The sequence below is a fragment of the Stegastes partitus genome, unplaced genomic scaffold, assembly GCF_000690725.1.
Source record: "Stegastes partitus isolate 25-593 unplaced genomic scaffold, Stegastes_partitus-1.0.2 Scaffold6, whole genome shotgun sequence".
Taxonomy (NCBI): Eukaryota; Metazoa; Chordata; class Actinopteri; family Pomacentridae; genus Stegastes; species Stegastes partitus.
Genome location: NW_007577737.1, coordinates 1,920,387 through 1,948,223, shown reverse-complemented (window position 1 = coordinate 1,948,223; position 27,837 = coordinate 1,920,387). Strand labels below are relative to the sequence as shown.

The 27,837-nt window shown below is 45.5% G+C and overlaps 1 protein-coding gene across 1 annotated transcript; it reads left to right on the top strand.

Annotated features, from left to right (window-relative positions):
* Positions 1–747: 747 nt before the first annotated feature.
* col28a1a (collagen, type XXVIII, alpha 1a) lies at positions 748–27,837 on the top strand. The gene is made up of 35 exons (XM_008281551.1): positions 748–868; positions 1,773–1,888; positions 2,139–2,280; positions 3,093–3,667; positions 4,951–5,010; positions 6,886–6,939; positions 7,037–7,081; positions 8,394–8,420; positions 9,982–10,026; positions 10,135–10,179; positions 14,447–14,500; positions 14,608–14,676; positions 14,777–14,845; positions 15,743–15,811; positions 15,986–16,054; positions 16,236–16,304; positions 16,398–16,466; positions 16,820–16,888; positions 16,997–17,068; positions 17,803–17,871; positions 18,841–18,912; positions 20,537–20,605; positions 21,288–21,356; positions 21,495–21,563; positions 21,646–21,714; positions 22,373–22,441; positions 22,564–22,632; positions 23,145–23,213; positions 23,307–23,387; positions 24,391–24,426; positions 24,517–24,553; positions 25,112–25,666; positions 26,045–26,184; positions 26,275–26,548; positions 26,974–27,837. The coding sequence occupies exons 1-35, from the start codon at positions 748–750 to the stop codon at positions 27,144–27,146; spliced, it is 3,759 nt and encodes a 1,252-aa protein (XP_008279773.1). The 3' UTR covers positions 27,147–27,837.

Here is a 27,837-nt window from a genome sequence, read left to right as displayed (position 1 = left end):
AGCTATTAGATTTAAAACTGTTGTTTCATTTTATTAACATATTAGAGGAAAAGATTCCTGCAGAGCTGACTTTGGATTTATTCTTCTAGAGCTCCATAAATCAGAAAATACTGTCAGCAGCCAGAAGAAAAAAATCACCTGTTTAGGAAAAACATGTTCTGTAAATCCGGCTGCAAATGATATGAACAAAGCTCTTCTGAATTCCTCAGAATATAGAAAGAGATAAAACTGGACATTTAGGTGTTTGGAAGGTCTACCGAAGTGAAGAAAAAAAATAAGACATTTTTTAAATTCCAAACCTGTTTTAATGGAACTCAATTTTACCTGAACAGGTATCACCATGATAGTGTGTTACTCACATCTGTATATTGTGCAATGTGCCAAGTAAATCACAAGTTTATGTGTTGGCTGATAATAATTATATGGCTATAATAATCTACCTCAGTCTACAGGAGCCTGATGACCAGAACATGGCCACCGGTGCATGATATGGGTCATCTGCTAAACAGCAGAACCGTTTGCAGAACCACAAGCCACCATATTTTGAATACATAATTTAGAATATTTGAATATAATACTAATGACATAATTAGGTCATTACGTGAAATAAAAAAGACAATTAATAATGATGAGGGTGAACTGTTTCCTGTTGTACTCACGTTTTATTGCAGAGGCACCAACCGGAAGCTGTCGGTGCGCTGTGTGCTAGCTTGACACCGGTGAGCGCTTTTATTCGCTGTGAGGGTGATGCGCCTCAGGTTGGACTCTGCCGATGTTCTCACACAGAAGGCAGCTGTAGTGGAAGTCAGCACAACAGCTGCTCAGCTCACCGCCGGACGATCCTGGAGCTCCTGTTCTACCAACACAGGTATGTGGACACGGGCTCCGACCCATTTAGAACCATGTGCACGTCCAGGCTGCTTCATCTGTGGAGTCTAATGCAGTCCAGTAGGACAGCTGTCTGCTGCTGCTTCTACATTTATCTAAAAGGATGATGAACTGCTCTGCTCACATGTACAAGTGTTCCTAATAATGAGACACGTTGTTCAGCCCGTTCACAGACAGCAGGAGGACACTTCAGTTAACTCAGTAACATAAAGCAGGATCAGCAGCTGTTCTGTTGGACTGCCAAAGACTTCACAGGTGGACCTGATAAAACGTCCAGTGTTATTATAATGGTTATTATTAGTAGTATTGGCATTATTAGTATTAGTAGTAGTAGTAGTAGTAGTAGTATTGTTATTAAAAGCAGATCATACTTGTAGTTTCAGTCATAGTTTTCATGCATGTAGTGCATTTGTATTTATAGCACAACTACTGGTATAATTCTGCAGTAAACACAAGTACTGCTACCACAATGGAATTAGTTTTGGTATAGATATAGTGGCAGTAGCAGTAGCGATAGTATTGCTTGGAGCAGCATGAACAATCTTCTTTAGTTGTCTATGTAGTTTTTTTCCCCCTCAGTATCATGATATGCCATTAATATGAAACCAGCTGAGATGTGAATCAGTTCACCAGATAACTTTTCCAGGTTTTGGTTCATAAACCTGTAAATTGGTGGATTAGTACACACAATATATTTAGCTTTCTAAAAACTCTTATGGCACATAGATATTATTGTCTTCCAGTATTTAATATATTATTATAGTGCTCAAGTTTAACTTATCTTGTCCAGTCCTCGTATGCCATCAGCAGTAGAGCAGGTCTATGAAGCAGCTCTGCAGGGCAGTAATGTTAGCAATGCTTGTAGCAGTACTGCCTGTGTTTAGTTACAGCTGTAGTAGTAAATACTGTGAAAGCAGAAGCAGCCACCGAGGTGGTAGTGATACCATCCAACAGCAGCCGAGATTCTCCTCAGCTGTCAGGGGGAGCAGAGGGCCGTACAGTAAGTTCAGTTTCAGTTCAGTTTTATTTGTATAGCGCAGTGTTCAACATAAATGTTAACATGGTGCAGTGAAGGCCTCAGGAATTTAATATTATATTACCAACAGTGCTGGAGTCCAGCATCTGTGAGCAGTTGTTGCAGTTATGTCTCCCTCTTGTGTCAAAGAGAAGCTACTGCAGCTTTTTGACTAGTCTGAGTTTAGAATCGACCACGAATGCTGCTAATGTTCATCTTCTCCACATGTCTCCAGGCTGAGCCGCTGCACTCAACAACGATGGACTTTGTGAAGATGTTGATGTTGATTTTGGCGCTGTCCGGCCCAACCAGATGCCAGAACAGGAGGAGGAAGGGTCAGAGAGATGAGAACCAGGTTATCATCAACGAGACCAAAAGTAAGTGTTGTTACAGCAGCTTATCCAGAGGTTAGATAAGAAATAAAGATGTGTGTTGTGTGTGCAGGAGTGTTTAGATTCCGCAGTAACACCAGGACTGACTACAGAGGTGATGCTGAACTCACACAGCTTGTCATATGTCATAATTATAAAGCTGAGCCTGAATAAACATTGGTGCTATGACAAGCTCTGTAAAGACAGATCAGATTAGTAGCTGCCCTGCTGTCAGCTGAGTGTCTGATGTCCTTTAAACCTATTGTTTGTAGGTTTAAAGCAGCTAAACGATGTAAATAAACCCATTTTCTATGAATCCTTTAGGGACCATGATCACCCAGCATAGCACTGTTTAAAACCGGAGTCCTTCTGATGCTGGATGTATCGGTCCAACACAAGTGGTAGAAGAAGTCCTGAGATCGTTTAAGTGTTGTATTCAGCCCTGTGTGCTCCATCCGGTTTGTTTGTTCACTTCGTTTCTGAGCTTTGGTCATGTTTCCATAACAGCTGCACCGGCAGTGTTACTGGGTCAGGCCCGGTAACGGTTCTGTATCACCTTCAACACAATAAAACTCAAAGTCAAATTTAGAATAAACTTCAACACATGACGTCACTGAAACGCCTTTGTTTATTGATATTTTACACGTTCTATCATCTGGTAATCCACCACAGCGCCTTTCGGTCGACCCCTAGAGCTAACTGCTTTCTGACTGCAGGTCTTCTGACTGAGTTCATTCTTCATGTGAAACTGCTCCCACTGGAGCTGGAAACCCGTCTGTTCATTAGACAGTAAGTCTGCGTCTTTGTCTCCTGCTCAGCCCTGATCTGCCCAGTGGAGATCATGTTCATCGTGGACAGCTCAGAAAAAGCCAAATCTCTGCTGTTTGAGCGACAGAAGGACTTCGTTCTGCGCTTCAGCACCAAGCTCATGCAGCTGCACTCCGCCGGCTGGCGCCTGCGCCTGCGCCTGGCCGCCCTGCAGTACAGCAGCACCGTGTCTGTGGAGCACAACTTCAGAGACTGGCAGGACCTGGACGTCTTCCAGAGCCGGGTGGCCTCCATGACCTTCATCGGCCACGGCACCTACTCCGCCTACGCCATCACCAACGCCACCAAGGTGTTCAGCCGAGAGACGTCCTCCAGCAGCCTGAGGGTGGCGCTGTTGATGACGGACGGGATGGACCACCCGCGCAGCCCCAGCGCCGTGACAGCCGCCGCTGAAGCCAAGCAGCACAACATCAGGGTGTTCACCATTAGGCTGTCCGGACCGCCCAGGGAAGGCTCCATGGGAACGAAGCTGAGATCGATCGCCAGCGCCCCCCCACAGCAGCACGTCCTCAGCCTCACCGACAGCCAGCTGGACGACAGACTCTTCAATGAACTGGTCAGTGATGTTTCACCAGCACTGTAGTCCACTAACACTGGTCTGAAACTACGATGGTGATGTCTGTGAAGATCCTCAGTCATCCAGCTCATGGTTCTTCTCGTGGATTAATCGTAGCAACTGGACCTGCTTGAGTTCCTTGAAGATGTTCCACCTCTCATCCAAGAGGCTTCATCAGCTCTGACTGACTAGTTGGGAATTCCAGATACTGATATCCTGAAGGAGCCATTAACACCTGAGTTTGAGCTTCAATTAAGGGTTTGTTGGGACCTGAGGTCTTCCCAACTAGTCAGTCAGAGCTGATGAAGCCTCTTGGATGAGAGGTGGAACGTCTTCAAGGAACTCAAGCAGTCCAGTTGCTATGATTAACCTACGAGAATACAAAAGAGAATACGGTCGTACAACAGCCGGATCACTCAGAATTAAAAGAAAACAGGGACATAATGGGAGATCTGTACATGTTCTAACTAGATAAGATTCACTGAGACCAACTAGCAGTACAACAGAACACAGACGCAGGGTTCTGATGTATACAATGGACGTTTAAAATCATCAGTAATACAGTGATAACACCGGTGAGCTGTGGAAAAAGCCAGTGATTGGCCTGTTGGCAAAGAATGTCAGGGTTTTAATGCTCAACGCTGAAGATGACCTGTGAAATAACATGTTCTGTCTGTTGCTTTTGTTCTTTCAGAGTATGGTTGTTAAAGCTGGGGTAAGTAATATGAAGCTCTTACACTCATGATTATTGACTCAGATGCATTTATGGTATTTTGATGTATAATTAACAGTTTTGTAAATCCGTTTTAATTCATGTACATGTTGTCTTTAATCATGTTTTTATAAATACATGGAAACACACTAACAAATTGTGTCAGTATGTCGGCGTGTACTTCAACACGCTCTCAGCCTCACCTGGAAACAGTGAGCATCACTCCCATCTGGGGGCATACCTGTCCACTATGAAGCTGTGTGTCAGTGTCCACAAAAACTCGATTGTTTGTCTTCATTTCTTTTGCAAGGAGAGCAAAGCTTTGAGCTGACATGCTGTCCACAGTGTCCACACAGCACAGGTGACTGAGCTGCATGAGGCCACATGTGGCTGCTTCTGCCACCTGTGCTGTGAGGACAGGCTTCAAACATCGGAGAGTTTGTCGATCATTATATACTATATAGTACACAACTATGCCCCATAATGGGAGTTACAGCCTTTGTTTTAGGCCGAGAACGTTTTGAGGTACCCTTGTTTAGAATTTATCATGTGTTTTGCTCTTTTCCTGTGTCTATGACAGTGCCCACAACCAAAGACGTGTCTGTGTGAGAGAGGAGAGAGGGGTCATCCAGGAGGCCCGGTGAGTCCGACCCAGCAATCACCATACCAGACATCTGGTCGTGTGCACCGATACTACTGAAACTCCACCATGCTCAGAACCAAATTCTAATGAATACTTTTATGCATAAACTGCTGCATGTACAGTCCAGTGTGCTGATGCATGAACAGCACTTAGACAGACTGAGCCGTGACCACGAGCAGCACACAGCTCAGGCCCAGTTAGTGCGACTGGATGGAGGCTGTGGCGTTCTCCCACTTTGACCCTTACTACAGTGAAAATGAAACTTTTACCAAGGATTTAGATGGTTCAGTAGGCAGCTCTGCTACTTTTATTTTTTGGTAGATTATCCATTTTATTCACAATGCTCGTCTCCTCACGTGCAAATATTCCACCTGTCACTGTTTTGGGAGAACGCCAGAGCCGCTGACTTCGCTTTGCCCGATGATGACTGACTGAAGAAATACCAACAAGCCAGAGGTTATTGTTTCCCTCTGTGGCAGAGTGTTGTGCAGTCAGACTGTTATGTTAAACTAAATAAGACGAAGGCCACATGCTTCATCAGTAGCATTAAGAAAATAGTTTATTGGCCTGTTCAATACCTCAGCAGACTTACATGCCTCAGACTCAAATACAAAGTTCTGTTGCAGTTCAGTTGCCTCCTCCCGAGCTCACACCAGTCTATCATATCTCTTAGTAATGGAACCCCTTTTCCCTCCCTCACGCTCTCCTTGACCTCGGTGCAGGTCTCTGAAGGCATGCTAGTCTGTGGCCACTTGGGCATGTTGTCACCACCAGCAGTCGGGGAATAGTTGGCGACTGGCAACACCTGTTGGAAGTTGGGTTCACATTGTTTTAAGTCCTAACCTTTCTGAGGGAGCGAGGTGTACCAATGTTTCTCTGGATCAGTCTGATGTGCAGTTGTTGGCCTCACAACCTCCCAAATACTGATTATTCTGTTTGTATTGCTGCTCCACCATCCCCATCCTCTCACTCCAACCAGTCAAGGCAGCTGATCATTCGGCTTGGTCCAATTCATCTTCATTAAGTTTGACTTGACTTGACCAAACCACCCAAAGACAAGGGTCCACTAACTATTGTTTTCTGGAGCTTTAAACCATCTGTCAGTTGGTTGCTTTGTGAAATTATCTTGTCATAGTTTAAGTGATGTCCCTGTGTCATCTCCTAGCACTGTTGGATGTCTTGACTGAATTTATTTGACGATCTTGCCAATAGTAACTGTGCATTAATAGAGAGACCACCAGACCCCTGTCATCAGCGGTGAACCATGCCACTAGCTAACCAGCTGCTCCATTCACCCAGAGCCAGACTATCCTGTCAGCGTCGTGGTGCTGTTTGGCCTGACATCATGCGCTCTAGTATCAGCTGGCACATGGTGTCTCTGATAACAGTAGTCTGTACCATCTTCATGCCCAGCTGTGGTTGTGTCTGCTGCCTTCTGGTTGACAGTGGCTTCCTCAGTCAGCCTCATACGGTGGCCTGGCGTTCTCTCAGCCTCAGCACCCCACCAGCAGGTGCATCTGGCCTGTTTCCAAAGCACAACACAGAAGAGATATGAAAGAGCAGGAAATGTTTCCCACAATGCAAGTGTAGCAGGTGGTGAGAGGCCTGTTTTCACTGGCAGAAGTCCTGAACAGAGGCCCTTGGAAAGAAGCAAAGGTCAAGGATGGAGGATTAGACATGAGCAAACACACCGGCTGTGATGATCTGAGAACCTGCTGCACTGAGGTCCAGGTTTATGTAGGACAGGGGTTACAGACAGGTCACGCTGAGAATGTTCTACCTCAATTCTGCTTATACATACACCAGTCCAAACTTAGCAAAGGGGGGCAAATATTCTCATTCTGCACAATCTATCCCTTTACTTTCATGTAGGGGAAGCCAGGCGAGCCAGGGGCTGACGGAGCTCCAGGTCCAAAGGGGTCTCGTGTAAGTCCCTATTGTGTCCGTAATCCAGTGCTGTTACCAGAAAGATTCCATGAAGTGTTGTATGATGTGCTGTTTTGTCTGGGCTCGGTCACTGCAGGGGGAACCTGGCATCAATGGACGTCCAGGAATGGAGGGCCTTGAGGTAATCAAGTAATCACATAGTTTCACCAGAGTTGCTGTTTTGATCGGACCACTGATGTGTTCTGTTCTGAGAAGTATGAACTAGACGGAACTTCTCATTATGGTGTTCTACAGTATTTTTAAAGTCTACTCTGTTGGATTTATTATACTCTCTTCAGGATTCAGGTGATGTCTGTTTTACATGTAAATGTGCTCCAAAGTTCAAAAATAGAACCCTCCAAAGATTAGCGATTAGCACAGTCTTCTGCTTAAAGACTAACTGATGTAAACAGGACAGTTTGTGGGGAGATACAGATAGACAAAGATATCATACAGGTTGGGACATCAAACAAAATTTATTGACTTTAGCCATCATTTCCAAAAGTTTCTTCCACGTCTATCGATCGCTACAACAGCCAGTAGGTTGTAATGGAAGTTTATTCCACCAGTCATCATCAAGTATGAGCAGTTAGCCTCGCTTATTAGCCTAGCTTAGCATATTGACTGAAGCGGGCATACAGCTAGGTTGCCTTACTCCACAGAAATATACTCATCAAGCTCAGTAATGATCACATTTCAATTATCCTGTTTAAATTGTAATTAAATGTAAAAAGGACCATTTGTGAAGCGTATCCGTCCAGAGCTTCTGTGTAGCATCTCAGGGCTAACCACAGTTACCAGGTACAGCTGGTGAGCACATGTTTGGTGCTACTGACAACCTCACAGGGATGACGAGGTGTGTACGATCACAGCAGCCCAAGAAACCATCCTCAAGCTTCAGACAGAGGCCAGAGGCCGAGACACCAGACTGCTGCTGGGCTTCTCCTCTCCTTCTGTATCTAGATTTTTGGGGAAATATTTACTTCATTGAAATTTTAAGTTAAGAAAGTCCATCTGTGTGAAACTGGAACAGTCATCTTTAAACAAGAGAGGGATCCAAAGCACCAGTTATCAGGTACTTATGATGTAAAGATTTGTGACCCAGACAGTTTCACCCCAACAACACCTGGAGTCATTCCTCACCAGGCAGGTTCACAGCAGTCTAACCTTTAGTCATTAGTGATCTGGGGGTAAAAACAGATACCTGGAACTTCCCACCAGTCAGTTACAACTGAGGAAGTGTCTCTTGAACGAGAGACGTGAAATGTCTTAAAGGACCAAGAAAGAAGTCAACTCTAGTATTTAGGAGGAGATATAGCAAATATAACCGTCTACAGAAATAATATTTATTGATCCGTTTTTAAGTACAATAAACAATAAATACATGCTTATAGTCCTTGTTTTATATTGGTGCAGCTGTCTAATGGAAATTATGAAATGTACCTTTTTTATAGGGACTACCTGGTAGCAAAGGGGAAAAGGTATGTACTCTGAGTTACTTCTTTGCTGACGGTCTGTCTTTGCATGAATCACCACCACAGCAGAACCCATGTCAGGAAATATCTTAAGATAAAGAAGTCATTTAACATGTGGATCTCTTGACAACCATTTCCATGCATCTCACATGGACCTGTGCAATGTCACCTAAATATCAGCAGGTTTCAGATGGTAATCGTTAACGTCTGCGTTGAACAGCAGGTATTCTGTCACATATTGAATTAAAACAGTTTAGATTTAATATATTAACGGTGCAAGCACCACAGTAGGAACAGAAGCCAGTATACCTTTAAATACTGAGACTTAAATGTTTAATTTTTCAGTAAATCTCATGTCTACCTTCATTTTTGATGACATTCTTCTCAGCAGTGTTGCCCACATTTCTGGAGAGATGTTTTGCCTGTTTTTCAGCTGCTCTTTGCTGGAGGGGTTGTGTTGCTTCCAAAAGAAATGTTTGAAATAAGGTTGTGCTGGATTCAAGTCAGGTGACATATCTGGCCAGGTTATAGCTTTCACTTTTCTCTTGTGGATTGTTATCGAGCTGGAATATTGCTCTTCTGTCAGTGTAACGTCCTCCACGCTGCCTGAGCTTCACACAAACTCTGATTTCTTTTGATGGCTCCAAGTCTGAAGCAGCTGCCAATCCGTGTTTCAGAAACAGAAACTGTCCCTGGTGTTGTTCTATGTGGTCACTGTTGCTCCAAATAGAGGTACCATGGCTGGTTCTGTACATTCTGATCGCTGATGCAGCTGTCTTTCCACTGATTTTAAGTCAGTTTTTACAAACACAGGTGTGCTCAGCTTTGCTTTGCTAATCACAGGTTTTTTAACGTGTCTGTGTTTTCAGTATCACTCTTTACTCTTTTCACTGATCGTACATCCTTGACTCCTCCTCGCATATTTGTCCCTCACAGAAGAAGTGGAGAAGATGAGGCAGCAGGTGTTTAACAACATCCTGACCTCGGAGTGTCCTTTTAAAGCAGCGTCAGTTAAACATGCCACAGCTGCATCACCTGTCCTTAGTTTTATTCTAGCCAACCAGTCACTATGTTTTATCATCAGACTATTGACATTTGCAAACAAAGAGTGACGTATATTATGAATGATGGATCTTATATCATATATAGACAGTTATCAGTCCTGTCTCCAGCATGGTTAATATTCCAGCTGCTCACAGCTCCTCCAGCAAACCAACAAACATCCTCTGTGTTGATGTACCAACACTGGTTTCAGAGGACTGAGGAGTCGAGGAGGCTGGAATTAGTGGAATGAGATGAGCCGGTAGTCTTTCTAAAGTATTCATTTCTGATTGTTCATCGCTCTGCTGTTCAGCTGAGAACTAATGCAGTTTATACATCACTTCACATTCAGGTGACATCGCACAGGTCTGTAACTGTTTCTGCTCTGTTCTGTACATATGCACTCATTTTGCCTGTTGTCATAGATTCAGTAGAGCTTCAGTATCAGACTTGGTCCAGTGACCAGATTAGAAAGATGTTTGCTCTGAGCTGTACTCACCTGTATCATCACTGGTTGTGTTTCCAGGGGGAACAGGGTGAATGTGGCGCCGCTGGTAAAAAGGGAGAACAGGTATGTTGGTTTCTTTCCTATTTTTGCTTCTTTTTAAATGTAATTGTCATGAAGGCTGTGGTGAGGTGCTGTTTATAAAAGTCGTGATGCTGTGTTGTTTATCTGTAGGGTGCTGTTGGACCTGCTGGCCCCAGAGGACCCAGAGGAGAGCAGGTGAACTTTAACCCTTTCGTCCCATTAACTCGTGCTATATATACATTCACCAAGCACTTTATTCTGACCTCTAATGCAGTTCAGAGCAACAGATCTTATATTCACAAGGCAAGTCTTTCTGCTGACCATTGCTTCCCTCACATTGACCTTTTTCACAGCAGACGTAGTGGCTCGCGTTGCAGGAAAAACACAGGTGGGATCTCAAACAATGTTAATGGTTTAGCTTCATGAATGTCCCAATAAGCTGCTCCAGCCAGTCGGCTCACAACGTACCAGGTGGAGCCCAGCCGTCATTAGTTGTGTCAAACACACCTGTGCTGTTTCAGCTATGACGGGTCAGAATGTCTGCTGGGAAAAAGGAACACGATCTGATGCTTTGTGATCACTGCAGGTGACAGAAAAACAACAGCACAACATACCAACCCCCGTCTGTTTCACAAATATGGACCATAATGACCCACAATGAATAATTATCTCAAGTTCAAATAGAACTGACTCTAAGTAAAGCCCAGTAGGAGTTGTGTTGCCAAGCAGCTTTAGATACTGAAGCATTAGAACGGAAAGAAAACCTGAAGTCCAGAAACTACCTGAATGCTGCTCAGTCACAACTCAGAGCTCTGACTTAATATTGTTGCTATCAGTGCTGTCACCTCATACCGCTGTCACACTATGTATCGGTTAAACATTGAACCTCTTTAGCCCTATAGGCCTTATATTCAGTCAACAACAGCTCCACAACTGAGAGACCAAACTGATCAACCTGGACTCTATGGGAACATTTTTAAATGCAGTAATTCTCTTTGTCCTGATCACCAGGCCACAACTTCAGCAAAGTTTGACATGTTTTACTTCCTCTCAGTCAAAACTGTAAACTAGAACGTAGACGACTGCCCTGTAACAATAAATCAGTGGCACTGGTGGTATCCAACCTGTTCTAAAAACTCTCAAATGAAAGTCTACCAACAGAAATGGAACACCATAATGGTACATCCATCTGTTAAGGTTGTTTTTGGAACATGTTTTATTTTATAGTAGCAGTGGAGAAATATGGGAAAAGCCATCCATCCATTAATTATTTATCTTAATCCTCACGAGGGTATCACGGGGCGGACCCTATCCCAGCTGATATAGGAAACATGAGGAGGGAAAATAGGGACATACAGCATTGGTCCCCGGTTAGGAATACACCAGAGACTAGTAGCTTCAGATATCTGTGCCCATGTAGTCTACACCCACACAGCTTGGCTATCTGGCCATCCTAATACACACATTTTAGTTATAGCAGGACTTTGTGGCCTCCTCACTGAATGTGCCACCTCAAAAAATGGCAAGACACAGGAACATCAACAGTGGTCTAACAAATCAACAGGACTGGCTGAACAGTTTTCATATAATTCCTCTTTTCCTTTCCCTCATGTCTGTGTGTTAAACTCAGGATGTGGTTAGCTTAGCTCGGCGTACAGACTGGAAGGAGGAGGAACCTGGTTCTGTCCAAAGTTCAATAATAATGTAAACGGCCCGTTTGTTCCTTTTGTACAAAGACAGTAATATTAAAGCTAAACACTGGCTGTAAAGGGAGCAGTGCTGAAGGGTTTTAGTCCCACCAGCCAGCTGCAGTCAGCATGCACGGCATCCCAGGATCTTGTCGGTTGCCAGGTTTGATGCCTGTAATCATCTAGTAGGTAAACTAAACCACAGCTTGTTCATTAGTGAGCTTTAGTTGGTGTATTTCTGAACCATGGACAGGCTAGATGTTCCTCCCTGCTTCCAGCCGTTATGCTGATGTTGATCTGAGGTGGTAGATCAGAGTTCCAGTAGGAGTGTGTGGCCTTCAATCAGTCTTCAAAGTTGGCTCTAAACGCCTGATATTATAATTATGCTATACACCTATGAAACAGGCACATTTTGGGTGTGTGGTCAAATTGAAAGATTCCTGTGTCCCCCCACATCCGCGCTGAAACAATCAGTGCTGCAGTGAAAGCCACATACTCTGAGTCCATCTCCTGCTCTGCACTTGTGGAATGTGAGCTGTGGATTAGGTCTTATCCCCCTCCTAATGTAGCCTTTCTAAAGCAGGGAATCCAAGCTTGCAATGTTTGGTTGTAGTCTTTGAGCAGACGTTGTCCTAGAGGATTAGGATTTGGGCACATATTATCCATTCCCTCTCTCCTTAAATGCTTGTTACCCCCTTCAGCATTAGCAGAACAACAGCTGCCATCGTCAGAGTGCCATTAGGTTTCATGTCCTTCTGATCTGTCTCCTGTTCCCATAAAATCTACTTACACACACTGCCAAAGGTTTATTCATGTATCTGTCATAGCATGCATTCACCATCAAAGTATCAGTATCCATCCATCCATCCATCCGTTAGCTATACCCGCTCCATTCTGCAGAGGGTCGTGGAGGAGCCTATCCCAGCTGACACTGGGCGAGAGGCGGGGTATAGCGTGGACAGGTTCACGGCAGGCCTCGAGACATGCACGCTCTCACTCACACTCCCAGCTTAGAATCATCAGTTAGCCTCCCATGCATGTCTGTAGCCTGTGAGGAGCTGTTCCTGGTGGAAGGAAGCTGGGGTGAAAAGCTAATGGAGAGGAGCAGTAATGTTCAGACAGTCTCTCCAGGACGACACATAAACCACACTCATGCTGTCTGTCGCAGCAGAGGGTACGTTGTTGTGAGTAATGCAAAGCATGCTGATGCATTTCAAATCTCAAAGTAATTTTAAAAATCTGCTGCAACGGTGCGAGGTGGATCAGTGGTTAGCACCGTGGCCTCACAGCTAGAAGGTTGCCGGTTGGCGTCCCGGTGAGGACACCTAGGATCTTCCTGCGTGGAGTCTCCATGTTCTCCCCGTGCAGCGTGGGTTCTCTCCGGGTTCTCCGGCTTCCTCCCACAGTCCAGAAACATGCTGAGGTTAATTGGTGATTGTAAATTGTCCGTAGGTGTGAATGTGAGTGTGCTTGGTTGTCTGTCTCTAAGTGTAGCCCTGTGATAGACTGGTGACCTGTCCAGGTGAACCTGCCTTCACCCTGAGTCAGCTGGGATAGACTCCAGCCCCCCACCACCCTAGTGAGGATGAAGGTGTAGAGATGATGGATGGACTTGAATCATAAGGAGAAGAGAATTAGTGTATTGTATGGAGCACACACACGTCAGTCCTCTTGGGTTCCAGCAGGGGGCGACCACAGCCAGAGGGGCTTTCATCTTTGTGCTGTAACTCTAGCAGGTAAGCAAACAGGTTGACATAACAGAAAACTACACAGACTCTACACACCAGAATGTGTCTCCAGGTGTTGGAGAGCACCACTGTAATGGTGAAAATGTAGCTTCACCATTTGCAGAGGGTTAGATATGTGATTTCTGTTGATCAGTAAAAAAAAAACTACAAGTGTGAAAAATACAGACATGCAGGGGTGTGGAGTCAGAAGGTTGTGACCTTACCACAGCTCTGTAGCGTGCTGCTAATTCTGCTGCAGAGTAGAGGGTCCAGGCGACGTCACCTGCAACAGACACAACACACCAGAATCTCTGACCAAACTGTCGGTAGAGTTGCATTGTGGGTAATATCGGTGCCAGATTTTGACTTTCATTTCTTGGTCTGCTCCGTCAGTTTTCATCTGTGTTTTACAGTCCATCCTGACCATGTGATGCAAATCTAGTGAAGTGAGCTGCTGTAGCCGTGCTCACCTCCCAGTGCTCAGGGTTGACCTCTGCAGCAGCATCTCTACTGTTTTCTTCATAAGCTTTAGTGTCAGTGCTAAGCCCTGTGTTGATTCATTGACATGTTATCAGGAGTTTGTTCACAAAGTGCACTTGCTTTTGTGCTGCACATTTAATAGCACATGTGAGCTGTATGTTGGCCTCAACCTGAACATGACATCCATCCAGCAGGACCATGTTGAAGAAACTGTCACTGACCACCACAAAGACCAGGGTTCAGTCCTCCACTGCTGCTAGAAGCTGGTGAGGGATCTTCCTGGTCCTGCCTGGTGGAGAGTCCACAGATCAACAGAGGGAGCTGAAAATATGAAAATGACCTTTCCTAAAATAAAGAAACAACATAAGCCTTGCATTACCTGCCGTAGCTGGACTCTCCAGTGAAGGCAAAGATTTAAAATACATTCACTGACTTAATCTTTACATCCTAAACTCCAAACGATAGACTAGTTCTTAATTTTCAGTTCAGTGCTCTTCGTGTTATTTATGAAATGAAGTGTGCTTCTTTGTCCTTGACTGTTGTTTTTTTGTTTTCTTCTTGTTCCAGGGAGCCAGAGGGGCACCTGGAGACCAGGGCTCAGAGGGGGCATCTGGATCTAAAGTAAGAGCGCTGGAAGCCCCAGCCCTAACTCTGAGAAACTTCGATCCGCATGTTTGCAATACAAAGTGATGGGCAAATTTCTAAGTTTGTGTTCCTTTCCCTAAAAGGGTGAGCGAGGACCAAGAGGTGCAACTGGAGCTCCAGGAGATAACGGCGTAGGGTTCCCTGGTCCCAAGGTAAACTCAGGTGTAGTTAATAAGCATTGATGTCCGGGGAGCAGCCAAAGCATGTCCTGTGTTATACGTTCATCTCTAATCTGTAAACTATATTCTGAAGGGTGACAAAGGTAACCAAGGAAGACCAGGACAACCTGGACCAATGGGTATGGGCGAACCAGGGATGCCGGTGAGCTGACAGCAGTCATACAGAATCTGCTCTTACAGTATCGTTGATCTCATACTGTCACTCTGTTTTTGTGGATTTTTAAGTCAATGTGAAATCAACATTCTTGTAGATGTTGTCACTGAATTTCGTTTTACAATGTATTGATTCTTTTGGTTTAATGTAGAGTGGTAAAACAGATGCGCTGTGAGATGGTCACACAATAGAAAACAGTGTTAATAACCAATCAGAACAACCTATCTGACTAAAAAAACGTTCATAAAATTAGATTTGTAAAACCAATCTGCAGTTCTCTGTGTTCTAAAATGCTGGAGGCGTGTCCACTGAACCATCCGAACCATGCAAACAGACAGGAGCTCATTTCTAATGAACCAAACAGGTGATGTGCTATAGAGGCTGTAGATGTAGAAGATTTTCATTACTTTGAAGAATAAACACTCATTGTTCAGCATAAACTCCTGATGATGGCACCAGATGTGGATTGGACAGCAGGATGGAGGCCGTGGGGCGAGGCTGTCGGATCAGTCACAGCAGATCATCCACTGACCCTCTGCTGGTGGTGATCTTCAGCTCTCCATCAGTGTGGCTTTGCAAAATCAACTGGGAAGGAAACAGGAAAGATACACAGCTAGCAAGTAAACTGTAGGCTATAGTATGTGCAGCAGCTTTACATTTAGCTGGAGAACCTCTGACGCCAACGTGATCTAGTTTGTATACTCGTAGTTTGATGGAGGCGCCGTTCTAAGTGTCATTCAGTCATAATTTGTGACTGCCCAGAAAACCCTGAACACAAAATAATGATCAAAAACAGTCACCGATCATACTCCACAGTCTTCTCACGTGTTCTCAGCACCTACTTTCTGACGTGTTATCTGATCAGACACACATCTTTCTGCTTAGGGTCAAGCAGGACCTCCTGGGATACAAGGTTCTCCAGGCTTTCCAGGTGAGGGCCTCCCAGGATCCAAGGTAAGTTCCAGGATATATCTGGTATCTCTTTTTATTTTTAATTTTTATTTACCTAAAAGAATGAAACGGGTTGTATACCAGGGTAACGCCTGACTTCTCTGGTTTAATAAAGAGTGTCCGTTTCATTAGGATAGTAACTGCATGGTTTGACTCTAGATCTCGTGTTTCCTCCAGGGTGACAGGGGGTATGAGGGTCCCAAGGGCAGTCGGGGACCTCCAGGAGTCGGCTACAAAGGTGATAAGGTAGGTTGGTTACTCCAAGGGCTCCAGACTGTGACCAAAGTGGTTGGGGGAAGGTGACGAGATACAACCAGATCATGTGCTGGTGCAGCCACCAGCGCTGGAGCCCTGGTTAGCTGGTCTGGTCGTAGCAGTGATTCTGTAATGATGGATCTATCTGACCTCTCACTCATGTGACCCGCAGGGAAATACAGGAGCTACTGGGCTGCCAGGTTTGGTCGGGTTTCCAGGGGCCGGCATCCAAGGAGAGAAGGCAAGCCCAATAGAAACGCCCCTAATTAGGTTCCTTTATCTTTCTTTGTTTGTGTAACTGCATTCTAAAATTGGATTTTCTCAATGGCTGTAGGGGGACCAAGGGCCGGTGGGGCCTTCTGGTCCCAGAGGACCTCCAGGACTGGGCATAGTGGGACCAAAGGTTAGTAGCAGAGTATCGGTAGAAAGTTCACACCATGGTTTTACAAACTACATGACATGCTTCATCAGTAATGTACGGAGAATTTACAGCACTACTGTCTAATTCATCGTGTTCAGCAGTGATTGAGGAGCTGTAAAATATTTTCAATACAAATCAACTTGTTTCAGGAGTTTCCTTTGCCAGTGTCTTGACATAACGTGAAGCAATGCAAACTGCTCTATTGAATTAATACAACTGTTGCTTGACAACAATCAAAAGATGCACATGTTGGTAAATCATGCGTGAATGTTATCATTCTTCAGTTGTTGGTCCTCGCATGTGGCTTTGAGTTTGTGACTTCTGTGTTGTCCCAGGGTGACCAGGGGTTCCCTGGAGAACCGGGACCTCAGGGAGAGAGGGGTGCGGGTGAACCAGGACCAAAGGTAAGACGACCGATCTGCCCTTGAATAAAACTATGTTCAGAAGGAGGAAAGCCCGGGCCAAATAAAATGCAGCAAATAGTTTTAGCTGATATATCAGTGATTTTTCAGGGTGAGCCAGGACCTGATGGGGCTGCTGGGATACCTGGCATTCCTGGTGAAGATGGAGCTGTTGGGCCTAAGGTGAGTCTGGAGATCTGGATACTGGACTGGACTTGGTGAGGCTCAAAGGTCACATTTAGTAAAATGACAAGGTTCCATCCAGACAGTGCTGTATGTTGGCCACACATAGCTGTTTATTCAATTACTTTCTGTATTTAATAATTGGATGGTCATAAAAAAATGTTAAAGACTGAAACTATCTTGTATATATATGATGTAAGTATGTGGAACTCCCAACTAGTCAGTCAGAGCTGATGAAGCCTCTTGGATGAGAGGTGGAACATCTTCAAGGAACTCAAGCAGGTCCAGTTGCTACCATTTACCTACCGGAATAATCCAGTAGAACACCTTTGGACGAGTTGAAAGAGGAAGGTAGAGCAACACAACCTCTCAAACAAGCAGCAGCTGCATGACTTGCTTCTGGAGAGTGGCAGAACATCTCTCCAGAAACACTGGTCTTCATTGATAATCATACTGACAAGCTGTGGATCAGGACTCTGGTGTCTTTTAAGGAGTAACTACTCCCATGCTGAGAATCCTGCTCAACTTGATTCCTGCTCTGTCTGGAGTCCAAATTTTGACAAATCTACAAAGTTTTATAACACACATCACAGGTGAAACATACGAGCTCACTGTATTGTCTGTTCATCGTTTTATTTTGTATTTTCAGAGCATTCACATGGATCACAGACTAAACTATGATGCATTTCGTTGTTTCGTGCTGCTGACACAGTTCCATCTGCTGTCTAATGCAGGGAGAGATGGGGTTGCCAGGTCTGCGAGGCCTCGAGGGAGCACCTGGAAAAGGCATGCCTGGAGAAAAGGTAAATGTTATTCACCTGAAGTGCAGCGTGTGTTATGTTTCCACTGTTCTAGAAGATATCCGCAACACCTCTTCCTGTACTCAAAGTAAACCCACAGGCCTGTCTGCAAGCTGTGGTGTAGGTACATATTTACCGACCTGAAGTGACCGTGATGGCAGATGGGGAGCAGTAATAGAACAGAACAATAAATATGAATATAAGTATTCTGGGGGTCAGTGAGGCCAGCGGCTGCAGGTCAGAGACGTGAAGTTCCGGATCCATAGACGTCCGCAGAGAGAACAAACACAGGACCACCATGGTGGGCCTCATTAAGGACAATGAGACTCACAACAGGGAGGAGATCCAGCACCTGACCCGCTGGTGTTCAGACAACAACCTTGTGCTGAACACCAGCAACACAAAGGAGGTCATTGTGGATTTTAGGAGGTCCAGGAAGGCAGAGCAGCTCCACATATAGGGGGAGGCAGTTCCTGGGCCTACACACCACATCTGACCCAACCTGGTCCCAGAACACATCCTCCCTGCTGAACAAAGCTCAACACAGACCTTTCTTTTCCTAAGGAGGCTGAAAAGGGCCGGACTCTCCTCCAAACTCCTCATAAATCTTTACAGAGCCGTAATAGAAACTGGCCTTTGTCTTGGTGCTACAGCGTGGTATGAGAGCTGTACATCCCAGGACTTGACCCAGGTAGTCACAACATCCCAGGGAACTGTGGGACGTCTCCTACCTGATCTGGACTTGGTTTACGCTGGTCGAGTCCAGAGGAAGGCTAGGCGCATCGCCCCAGATCCCACCCACCCGTCTGTTGGTACCGTTCCCCTCAGGAAGGAGGTTCAGAGCGATCAGGACTAGAACACAAAGATGTCATCGTGTGTATGGAAGCTTGTGCATTATGACATTGAAAGGGTTGTGATTCTGATTTAACACCAGGATGTTGGGCTATGTGACATGTGTTTGCTCTTTCACAGGGAGATCGAGGTGACCGAGGCCCAAGGGGACTTTCAGGGTCTCCAGGGCCGGTTGGACCCGCTGGAGCTAAGGTATGTTAAATACAGGTTACCCCTGAGGTCTGCTTGCTCTAGAATAGTTCAGGTAGCTGGAGCAGTACCAGAGGTTTAGGGTCAGGTCACATTTAATGGGTGAATGCTTCATTTATGTCGGGTCTTGGACCACAGGATTGTAATTACAGGTTCGTCCCACATGACAGCTCAAAGTGTCCAGTTTTAAAGTCCAAAGCTTCTAGCTGATGCACCAGGTGAAGCACTTTACCTGCAGTCTGGAGAGCATCGTAGCAGTGTCATAGAAACAGCTGTCTGCTGCTGGGAGAGCCTAAGATTGTATTTATGGGGCCTATGTCATTTTTAGGGATATATATTTATGTGTTTGATCAACTGCCTATTTCAGGATTTCAGCCACATACAGAAGAAACAAGCAGTCTGTAATTTAAATAGAAGCTTTGTTTTAAGTGTAAGAGACAGAATATCAACAAAAAACAGAAAACCACATGTTCTTACAGTTCTAAACTAACCTCCAGTTGATCCACAGCCAGACATGACTTCGTGTCTGGTGGGTAACGCACAGATGTCAGACATGTGTTGTAGTTGGTCACCAGGTTTGCACACATCTCAGGAGGTATTTTAGACCACTCCTCTTTGCAGATTCGGTCCAGATCCTTAAGGTTCTGAGGCTGATGCTCAGCTCCCTCCATAGACTTTCTACCGGCTTCTTTGCTGCCTTGGCCATCTGCTTTGGGTCATTATCTTGCTGGAAGACACATCCATGGCCCATTTTAAGTGCTCTGGCCAAGGGAGGGAGGTTCTTGCTCAAGAGTTCGTGGTACACGGCCCAATGCGGTCGACCTGTACAGCCCCAAAACTTAATGGTTCCACCTCCATGCTTGGCTTCAGGGATGGTGTTCTTGGGGGTCATAGTGGGCATTCTTCATCGAACTGATGGCAGAGAGCTCAACTGTGGTCTCATCTAACCAAATCACATCCCCCCGAGCCTACAGAGCATCATTAAAATGCTCAGAGAGGCCTGGAGATGTGGTTTCTTGAGCAGGGGGACCGTGCAGGATTTCAGACCATCATGACACGTGTGTTCCCAATAGTTTCTTGGTGACTGTATCGCAGCAGCCCTGACATCATTACCAAGCTCCTCCTTGTTCTGGGATTATTCATGATCTTCCTGGTGATCAGAGATACTGCACGAGGTGAGATCTTGCCTGGAACTCAGGACGGATGCTGATTTATTGTTTATTGTTTTTTCTTTCATTGCACCGAGAGTCGTCACCTTTTCACCAAGGTGCTTGCTGATAGTCTGTTAGCCTTTTCCAGCCTCTACAATCTGGTCTCTGATGGCTTTAGATGGCTCTGTAGTGTTGCCTCTTTCCAACTGGAATCCTTTCAAGGAGGAAACAGACTTCTTGCAAAACAAAAATGAGAATGCAGTTTAGTTGTTTAAGATCAAGATTTTTGTGTGACGGCGTCATAAAGACGTGAGTAAATGTGACTTCCACCTGCTGAAAAAGTCTGTTCTGACAATGGAAGCTTTCTTTCAGAACAAGTACCTTTTGTCCTCCAGCTGAGAAAGGTCATGAGAAATGTTTGCTTTGTGCATTTACAGAAACATTTATCAATGATGTTTATTGACTTATGTGCTCAGGGAGAGCCTGGCAGCTCAGGAATGATGGGCCCACCTGGACCTGCTGGGCGGGGCTTTCCAGGACCAAAGGTGAGGACAAGCAGCTCACAGACACACTTCTGAGTGACGAGCTCAGTCCTGCTGACGTACAGTCACCACTGGTTTGTAAAAGATCAACTACAGCAGCAGCTGATGCTGGAATTAATCCAACAACACTCATTTCCTTACTACTTCTCATCAACGTGTGTGTAACAGTTTCTGCGTTAGCTTTCAGTGTTGTGTGTGTGTGTGTGTGTGTGTGTGTGTGTGTGTGTGTGTGTGTGTGTTCACCACATCCATCTGTAATAATGGCCTTTATGGATGAGATGCAGTTATACACCGGCTGCATGTAGAGCAGATGGTTTACACTCCGGCACATAGCCAGCCTCTGTAACTAAACACACAGGAAGTCCTGCTTTACCACCAGGAAGTCCTCATGTTTCTGTAGCCAACAGACCAACGGTATCCGTGTCAGCTGTGCGTGGTCATCACGTTTCAGTTCACCTTGGTAAATGTCTGTTCCTTCCTCTGTGAGCATACGTCTGACCTTTGTTTACTTTCTTATTGTCTTGTGTATATGCATATATCTAATATGTCATACAGTATTTATCTATATGCATGTACTGGTATTAATTTATGTTTTTTTTTTTAAGTCACAACCCTCAGATTGTATTGTGGGTCTCATACACCACATCCAGTGTCAGTTAATGTGACTATTGTTCACTTATAACAGGGAGATCCTGGGCCTGTGGGACCATCTGGGCCTGTTGGAGAACCTGGAGTAGGAATCATTGGGCCAAAGGTAACATACATATATTCCACGTCAGTGCACTGTGGATTCAAGTAGGAAGTGCATGCACAGGAAAAGATATGACAAAAGCTTTGACTGTTTCTTTCAAACATAGTGTGTGAACTGTTTCCTCCTTCCTTCCTTCTTAAGGGGAACAAAGGAAACACTGGGCCTGTGGGGCCACCGGGGATGAAGGGAGAGGGCTTACCAGGACCACAGGTGAGATGAATACACAATGAGGGAACAACTGAATGACCCTTGTATTCAGTTTGTAAATGAAAGTCTTCCCCTTGTCCATTAGGGTCTGCCTGGCTTACCAGGACTTCAAGGAGAGCTGGGACCTGAAGGGAAAGGACTGCCTGGACCAAAGGTGAGTGTAATGACCTGCAGGTCCCATACGGTGAAAATTAATTCAACTCCATGTTTGTAGATTTTCAGAAAACTTATTTTTTTGTTGTTTGCTTGAGATAATATCGATCAAACTGAAGCTGAGTGGATGTGACTCTTTTATTGTGTTTTCTGGATGTTCTAAATCTGAAGATGTAAAATAAAAGCTGTAAAGACATAAAGACCCTGAGCGGCAGTCAGTGGCAGGCTTACATCTGGTGAGTCAGAGGAGCCTCTCAGCTTTGTAGCCAATAAGGGTTTTGCTGAGCTGCTCCGTATGGGAACAGGAAGTGTAACGCCATTGGACATGAGATATAAGTGATGTGATGTGATGGCAAACCAACAGGAAGCAGGCTTAATAATAATTGATCAGATTTATATAGCGCTTTTCTGGACACTCAAAGACGCTTTACGGCCCTTCCGACCACCACCTCAAACAATCCATTCATACGCATTCACACCAGGGAAGGTGGGTGAAGTGTCTTGCCCAAGGACACAACGACCACGAAACAGGTTGCAGGGCGGAATCGAACCGCCGACCTTCCGATCACCGACCGACTCGCTCTACCACCTGAGCCACAGCCGCCCCTTCATAGGATGGAAACGTTGTCATCGTTTGTTTTGTGTGTTTCCTGTGTCAGGGTGACCGAGGCCTACCAGGCGTCCCAGGACCATCAGGGGCTCCTGGAATCGGACTTTACGGACCAAAGGTCAGTCTGTGAACATACTGTACGAAGTTCAACCGTTTCTGTTGTCGTTATAAATCATTTCCTCTGTATATCATAGTTTAATCTTATACCTTGACACTAGATCTTTTGAATTGCGTCCTCAGGGCTCTACAGGGCAGCCTGGTCCAACTGGCCAGCCTGGACCTCCAGGAGAGGGCATCCCAGGACCAAAGGTAGGCTTGCATAGGTGCTTTTGTCTAAGAGTTCAGCAGAAGCTATGGGTCAGCTGACTGTGGGGATTTGTTGTATATTGTCCCTTCTTGAGTTATTAGCCAGTTTTACTTCATCAGATAAATAAACTTGTGGTGTTTGACTCCATGGATTGGCTCTAAGACCAGTTTGGGTGCCCCGGTAGGCGACCCATAAACAGGCTGTAGGCCCCGATGTAGCGGCCGTGGGTTTGAATCCGGCCCATGGCCATTTACTGCCAGTCCTTCCCCACTCTTCTCCCCACTTCCCTGTCTTCTTCTCTCCACTTGACTATCTTGTAAAGAAAAGATAATAACAAAAGACAAAAAAAAAAAAAAATACAAACACACACACACACACACATATATATATATAAATTATTCTATTTTTTTTTTTAATTTTATTTTATTTTTTTTTTAAAAAAAGACTCATGTTATATGCTGGTGACACTCGTGTTAGTCTTAAGTTCTATATTCTTAAAATTCTTTATTCTTAGGGAGAACCTGGGTTTCAGGGACCAATGGGTCCTCGGGGGACACCAGGAGATGGTCTTCCAGGGGAGAAGGTATGAATGATGAAGAGCTACTACATGTGGGAATGATTGCATGACCTGTCCTCCACATTAGCTGTAATAAAGAGCGCTTTGACTCACATGCAGGGCGATCGAGGCATTCCTGGAGACAGAGGAAAGAAAGGAGACAAGGGAGACTATGGAGAGCCTGGATCACCTGGACCAATGGTAACGTAGCGTGTTCCATCTTAGAGATACTTGAAGTGTCCTTAATACTTCCTTACATGAATTGTGATGATAACTTTCATTGCATTTACTACACGTGATATGGACTCTGTAGAGACGGTTCTGATAGAGTCTTGGCTATTAATCTTCATGCTGCAAAAATGTATTTAAGTAAAGCATTTTTAGGCAGATAGAGTAAGCGTAGAGTAAAAAGTAGTGCCAATCAACTGATGAACAAGAAATACAGTTGAGTCAGTTACTGTATTTCTCTGTTTACATCTTAAAAATACTGTCCAGGTCAATGTGTTGGTGATGTATATGACCATATTTTTTCTAAACCCCATCCTAGATGGATTGGCTAAATCTACTTAAAGGTCTTAAAAGCAAATAAATCCTGGTGCCTGATGTTAGCTCCATCCAAAATCTGACTACAGTTGCCTTGTGTGAGCTTTTGGCAGCTTTGTTCTTCACAGAATAAATGGGCTTTATGCCACTCACGAGAAATGAAATGATGATGTGCTGCTGCTTCAATCAACAGGTTATGTGTTCAAAGGCAGACGCTGCTTTAAATCCCAAACTCTGAACATAACCTGCTCCCGACCAGTTTCGCTCCGCAGCATTAGTTACCATGGAGACCTAGCTCTACAGCATCAGTCACCATGGAGACCTAGCTCCACAGCATTAGTTACCATGGAGACCTAGCGCCACAGCATTAGTTACCATGGAGACCTAGCTCCGCAGCATCAGTACCATGGAGACCTAGCTCCACAGCACCAGTTATCATGGAGACCTCGCTCCACAGCATCAGTTACCATGGAGACCTAGCTCCACAGCATCAGTTACCATGGAGATGTAGCTGCATGATACTGAAACCTCTGGCTTTATGTTCAACATACCTCACTAACCCACTGATCTCGCTTCGTACCCGGCCCTCAGAGCATCTCCTCCATCAGGTCATGGAGTACTTTTTTTCATTTGACTTCCTAATCTGTGTCTGATCTCACAGGGGAGAACTGGAGAGAAGGGAGAACCAGGACTGACAGTGAGTAACTGACATCAATCACACTGAACTTTGTATTTTAACAATGAAAATAATCGCCTGTTTTTTTGTCTTCTTTCTTTTGGTACACAGAGCGAAGAAGTCATCAGAATAATCAGGGAAATCTGTGGTAAATTACAGGTTTTCTCATGTTTTGAGACAGTTTATTCATCAGTCAGCTACAGCTGCTAGCTGGAAGCTAATGTCTAACAGATTTAAAATAAGTGGACCAAATATCTTCCACTGCAACGCTTTGAAACATGTTGTATAATTCAATCAGGATAACCTTATCTGGGGCCTGTACTAGGAAGCAGGTTTAAATCAAATCAAATAATTAAAATACATAAAAACTATTGCATGAGAAGGTGTGTCCAAACTTCTGACTGGCACTATGCTTCAAATCTATAAATAGGCAAATCTTATCAGCTCAACAGTCAGGCTCTGAGGCTGCAGTGTTTTCTGACCAGGTTGGTTTTATAGCGCTGTACGAAGGCAGATAGAACAATGAACCTTTAACCTGCTTTGTTGTTCAGGCCTCTGAGCTAATGATAGGTCAGTAGATGTTATTATTTACAAACTGCACAGAGATAATTGTTGCACAGGTTGTTGTTTTTTTTTTAACAATTATTCATGTTGAGCCATGTCGTGTCTTTACATGTCCCATGTGTCTCGTCCATGTGCTGCCCAGGCTGTGGTCTCAAGTGCAGAGAGAGCCCGCTGGAGCTGGTGTTTGTCATCGACAGCTCTGAGAGTGTTGGACCAGAAAACTTTGAGCTGGTGAAGGACTTTGTCAACGGTCTTATTGATCGGATGACAGTAAGCCGGGAGGCCAGCCGGGTCGGCGTGGTACTGTACAGTCACATTGACGTCGTGGTGGTCAGTCTGCAGCAGCAGTCCAGCCAGGAAGACGTCAAGGCCGCCGTCAGGAAGATGCCCTATCTGGGCGAGGGCACCTTCACAGGCAGTGCCATCCATCGAGCCAACCAGCTGTTCCAGGCCTCTCGGCCCGGTGTGAGGAAGGTGGCCGTGGTTTTAACGGATGGGCAGGCCGACCCGCGTGACGTCATGCAGTTCGAAGACACAGCCACAGAGGCCCACGCAGATGGGATAGAGGTGTTCGTCGTGGGAGTTGTGAACAAGACGGACCCCCTGTATGAAGAGTTCCAGTCTGAGATGGATGTTATTGCCTCTGATCCGGATGAAGAGCATGTCTACCTCATAGATGACTTCAGGACACTTCTTAGTAAGAAATACTTCTTAGATAACTCCTCAAAGCCACAGATGGTGACACAGCTAACACACCACTGACTGATACTGCAGGGACCTTCTCTAACTAGCTGCTAAGCTTTCAGGTCTAACTGGTGCACCAAATCCATCCATCCATCATCTCTACACCTTAACCCTCACTAGGGTGGGGGGCGGAGTCTATCCCAGCTGACTCAGGGTGAAGGCAGGTTCACCTGGACAGGTAACCAGTCTATCACAGGGTGACACTGAGGATTAAGGTGTAGAGATGATGGATGGATGTTTTGAGTCAGAAAGTGTGTATTTCTTTTCTCTAGGTCTCATGTGATGAGCACCACCTTCCTCCTTCGTTAACTCCTGCTTTGTGTTGGTACAGCTCTGGAGACTACCTTACTGAGTCGGATCTGTGAGCAGGACACGATGGCCTTCCTACCAAACTTTCCGTCTGTGAAAACCCTCCCACCGGCTCCAGAAGCCCCTCGTTCTCAAGAGTTCCCAGAGGAGGAAAACAGACAAGTGATGCTGCTTTCATATCGTTTGGAGACATAATAAACATAAAGCCATAGACATGTATTGTCTTTAATGTGAGCTTGTCCTACTTCCCAGCTTGAACACCCAGAGGAACCGGTAACAGCGCCGCCCCCACAGGCCCCTGAGTCGCGGCGGCTGGATGAGAACCAGGGTAACACTGAACTGCTGGTGGAGCCCTGGAACGAGCTGCCAGACATCACGCTGTCGTCTCCTGGTGGGAAGCAGGGTCCAGGGGTGACCTCTGTGGTGGGTCCTCAGAGTCCCACTGACTGGCTGTATGAGACAGAAAGCACACAGGCGCCCTCCAGCCCTCCTCCTCCTCCACCCCTGACGGACTCACCACTGTCAGGTAAAGAGCCCCACCTTTAGCACACATCATCTACGTCATTCACTTGTACTACAGCCACAGTGACAAACAGATGATGAACAACCTCGTCTTCTGTGCAGCCCGTTAAACGGCTGCTTTTCACACGGTTAGTGTTTGTTGGGAAACCTGGCTGCCTCCCTGTTTAAAGTAGTTCCCTTTTGTTAGTCAGGACAATGAGCAGAGTGGTAATGAGGTACATAAACCATATCGGCTGAAACAAACACATCAGATATCAGAGAGGGAAGAGTGTGACTGCCGTGACTTTGTGGCAGGATTGTTGGCTGCAGAAGGCCTGAATGCTTCTGAAGCTGCCGACCTCCAGTCTGTAGGAGTGAACTCTAAACACTGCTCAGTGAGGGTTTGTGATGGCCAACAGCTCACACACAGCACCCTTCCTGTCCTTTCAGATGAGGGGTGCGATCAGCCTCTGGACCCCGGCCCCTGTCGACAGTATGTAGTCCGGTGGTACTACGACCCTGAGGCCAACGCCTGCGCCCAGTTCTGGTTCGGAGGCTGTGGAGGCAACGCAAACAACTTTGAGACGGAAGCCGCTTGCAGGAACACCTGCGTCTACACGTAACAGACTGTCTCTGGAGAGAAGAGTGTGTGCCAGCTAACATGCTCCATCAGCGCCACTGAGGACCAGCGTGACGTAGCGACGTAGGCTTTACTGTTGGACCGGAGCTCAGGGCGCTGCTGCCGTCGTGCTCTGTGGACTGCTGCAGGCGGTGAGACGATGGAGAGCAGATATGGACCGCCACACCGTCTCTCAGACTACGTTCACACCGCAGGAGCTCCACTCTCACCTGCTCTACATGTATTACCTGTCTTGTTTTGTTCCATCTTCCAGGACTCATTTTAAATGCATTTTGTTTTGTTCTCACTTTCTTTCTGTTGCTGTCAGGTCGTCATTCAGGCTAAAACTGAATCACCAGGTCCTATAACATAAGGTCAACACAGAGCCCACTGAGCCGAACACTGATGGTGCTGAATGACTTGAGCTTTCACTTTCAGTCTACTTTCATACCGTACGAGTCCGTACTGTCACACTGTACAGTAGCATCACAATTAGAATAACACAAAGGAGCTGTAGACACTATTTCCAAATATAGTTAAATAGTAAAGCAGAAACCAGAGGTAGCTGGCGTCATTGTGCAGACCTCAGGAAGTACTGGTCTCCATGGCAACGACAAACACACAGAGCAAGTCAAACAAGTTAAAATAAATACACTTACATAACTGTAAATGAATATAAGACTGATATTTTCAGA

Bases quoted from the DNA above. Each gene is read 5' to 3' on its own strand.
- col28a1a (XM_008281551.1), top strand. From the start codon at position 748: ATGCGCCTCAGGTTGGACTCTGCCGATGTTCTCACACAGAAGGCAGCT. The intron at 2,281-3,092 runs GTAAGTGTTGTT...TCTCCTGCTCAG, and splicing joins TATCATCAACGAGACCAAAA to CCCTGATCTGCCCAGTGGAG. The intron at 21,715-22,372 runs GTGAGTGTAATG...TTCCTGTGTCAG, and splicing joins AAGGACTGCCTGGACCAAAG to GGTGACCGAGGCCTACCAGG.